Below are 3,020 nucleotides of genomic sequence, written 5' to 3'. Positions count from 1 at the left end.
AAACTAAAGAAGAGCGAGACGTAGCCCTTATGCGCGGACGATCTAAGATCGATCCCCGTTGGTGGGCCAATTAAGTTAATATCTCTTTCCAGGTAGTGCAACCCATGATTAATAAATCAATGTGCTCTAGTGGTATCGTTAAACAAAACAAACTTTAACATACATATGATGGGTGCATTTAAATAGCCTGTCTTTCTGTCAATCTCTCTTCCTTCTGGTAATATGTTTTGGGGTTTTTTAAAACTAAAGTTGGAAATAAATACGTCTCAGCTATTAGTAACAAGCTGGTAAAGAGATAAGGCGCTCGCTTCAGGTGCGATGGCTCTCTCTCTCCCCCCCCCCCCCACCCCCCTTCTCTCTCTCTGTGGCGGGACGTAGCCCAGTGGTAAAGCGTTCGCTTGATGCACGGTCGGTCTGGGGTCGATCCCCGTCGGTGGGCCCATTGGGCTGTTTCTCGTCACAGCCAGTGTACCACGACTGGTATATCAAAGGCCGTGGTATGTGCTATCCTGTCTGTGGGATGGTGCATATAAAAGATCCCTTGCTACTAATGGAAAAATTAAGCGGGCTTCCTCTCGATGACTGTCAAAATTATTAATAAATCAATGTGCTTTGGTGGTGTCGTTAAACAAAACAAACTCTCTCTCTCTCTCTCTCTCTCTCTCTCTCTCTCTCTCTCTCTCTCTCTCTCTCTCTCTCTCTCTCTCTCTCTGTGAAAACATTCCCCACCTCATAGTTTAGCAACCTCGACTGTATATCATGCATGTTCGATCCTTTATGTAGCGAAGTGCATCTATAGTTTCCTTGTTATTAATATTATTCGGAAGAAACAGCCTATTTGTGTAGCAGCAATTGCCCCCACCCTACCCCACCCCACCCCACACACACACCAAATAGTAGTAATATCATTTGAAAAGTTAGTGCTTTTTTTATACAGACTTATTGATCATCGGCTATTGGATGTTAATCATTTGATAATTGTGATATATAATTTTAGAGGAAACCCGCTACATTTTTTCCCAAGTAGCAAGAGATTTTTTCTGTATGCACTTTCTCAGACATGACAGCACATACAACATCCTTTGATATCCACTCGGGGAAAAAAAACAATCAGAGAAAAAGATCACAGAGAGGATTTGATCCTTCGACCCAAACACCTCAGGCGAGCGATATACTGACTGAACTAGATTCCGTCCCCGGTAAGATCAGCGTCAGACACCAAAACAGCCGGGCGAGACGTAGCCCAGTGGTAAAGCGCTCGCTTGATGCGCGGTCGGGTTGGGATCGATCCCCGTCGGTGGGCCCATTGGGCTATTTCTCGCTCCAGCCAGTGCACCACGACTGGTACATCAAAGGCCGAGGTTTCCTCCTTCAATATCTGTGTGGTCCTTAACCATATGTCTGACGCCATATAACCGTAAATAAAATGTGTTGAGTGCGTCGTTAAATAAACATTTCCTTCTTCCTTCCAAAACAGCCGTAGTTTAAAATGTGCTGGGGTGTCGTTAAATAAGCATTCCTTTCCCTTTCACCCTACAGCGAAGGGAATGTTTAGGTAGACAGCCGCAAACTTATACTAAAAAAAATCCATACAATCATTAAAATGTATCTCACATAACATTTTATTGCATGCAAACGAGTGTAATAACAAAACAATCTGAACTTCCAACGTGGTGAACATCTCAACTGGTAGGCAACATTCAGCCTTTTACCTCAACATTCATCGTCAATATTATAATAAGAACTGTTACTTATTTGTAAAAGTTTACGTTTCCAGTAACTTATTTCCAACGCCAATTTTTCTTTTTCCATTGAAATTTTTTCTTTTTCTAATGTCAATTTTTCACGTTCCATATTTAGTTTTTGTCTTTCGATCGCAATCTGTTCCTTTTCCATCGCCAGCTTTTCCTTTTCTATTTTTAGCTTATCTTTTTCCAAAGATAGATTTTCTCGATCAAAGTTCACCATTTCTTGGTGCAGATGAAACGCGCTGTGGTCGATTCTTTGTCGCTTAGCACTGTGCTGGAACTTTTCGCCCACATATTGCGAAGCCGCCGATTCGTTCACATGGAGCATGCTAGGCGTACTCGCACTAGTGTTCAGAATGATACCAGACGACACAACAGATGACGTAACCACGGGTGGCATAATCACGTGACGTTCATTCTCAATTGTCATTGGTGGACTCGTATTGTCTACATTAACACTCCCATTATGGCCGAGGGTGGTTAAACTACTGTTGGGACTCGGGCTCATTGCACAATATTCCCCTTCATCTTCGTCATCGTCGAAATCGACTTCCACTTTCATGAATGGAATATTCCCGTTGTCCGTCGAAGTTAGAACAGAGTCTGAGAATTCCCTCCACTCCGGGTTGATATCGAGCACCCTCTGGCTTATGTCGGATATGGGCGGCACGTACCCGGCACCGGGCGGTACTCGTTTCAATCTCAACGCCTCTTTCCTCGCCGTACAGATCATGTTTTTCCATCTGCGTCTGATCTCCCCGACCGACCGCTTGACGTGGATATTTTTCGAGTTGATTCCCTCCGTCAGTTTGCGCCAGACCTCTTGTTTCCTGACGTTCGTGATGGAATCGGTGCACTTGGAAATCAGAATGTCTTTGTACGCGCACACTTGTTCCAAGATATACACAGTCTCATTTTCCGAGAAGTTTGGTTTTCGGGTCTTGGGAAGACCAGAAGAAGTGAAAAACACTTCGGTCATGTTTTAGTATTTTTTTGTTGTTTTTCCCCCACTCTCTCTCGACCTCGAATGCAGTCTTTGTTAGGTCTGGCTGACCTATAAAACCGCAGCTCAGCTGTAATACGCCCTTAAGCCAGTTCGCAGCGACGGCCAACCAGATAGCTGCATCGTGTAAACCTACACGGGTCGACGGCGTTGTCTAATCCCAGGCTGAACTTAAGTTGGTCGTGTGAGGCGATTCGGCTATTTGTACATACACAGCAGATGTGTGTGTTGGGTAACAGGAAAAGAAAGGAATGTTTGTTTCAGGACAG

General features: G+C 44.2%; 1 protein-coding gene across 1 annotated transcript; it reads right to left on the bottom strand.

The window, feature by feature from the left end:
- Positions 1–1,713: 1,713 nt before the first annotated feature.
- LOC121369734 (myb/SANT-like DNA-binding domain-containing protein 4) lies at positions 1,714–2,727 on the bottom strand. The gene has a single exon (XM_041494790.1). The coding sequence runs from the start codon at positions 2,725–2,727 to the stop codon at positions 1,714–1,716; it is 1,014 nt and encodes a 337-aa protein (XP_041350724.1).
- Positions 2,728–3,020: the final 293 nt, after the last annotated feature.

This window comes from Gigantopelta aegis, chromosome 4, assembly GCF_016097555.1.
Source record: "Gigantopelta aegis isolate Gae_Host chromosome 4, Gae_host_genome, whole genome shotgun sequence".
NCBI classification, from domain to species: Eukaryota; Metazoa; Mollusca; class Gastropoda; order Neomphalida; family Peltospiridae; genus Gigantopelta; species Gigantopelta aegis.
The sequence above is the reverse complement of the archived record's forward strand: the minus strand, read 5'-3'. Positions and strand labels throughout refer to the sequence as shown.

What these genes read in the sequence shown, in the direction of transcription:
- LOC121369734 (XM_041494790.1), bottom strand. Translation starts at nt 2,727, where the DNA reads ATGACCGAAGTGTTTTTCACTTCTTCTGGTCTTCCCAAGACCCGAAAA.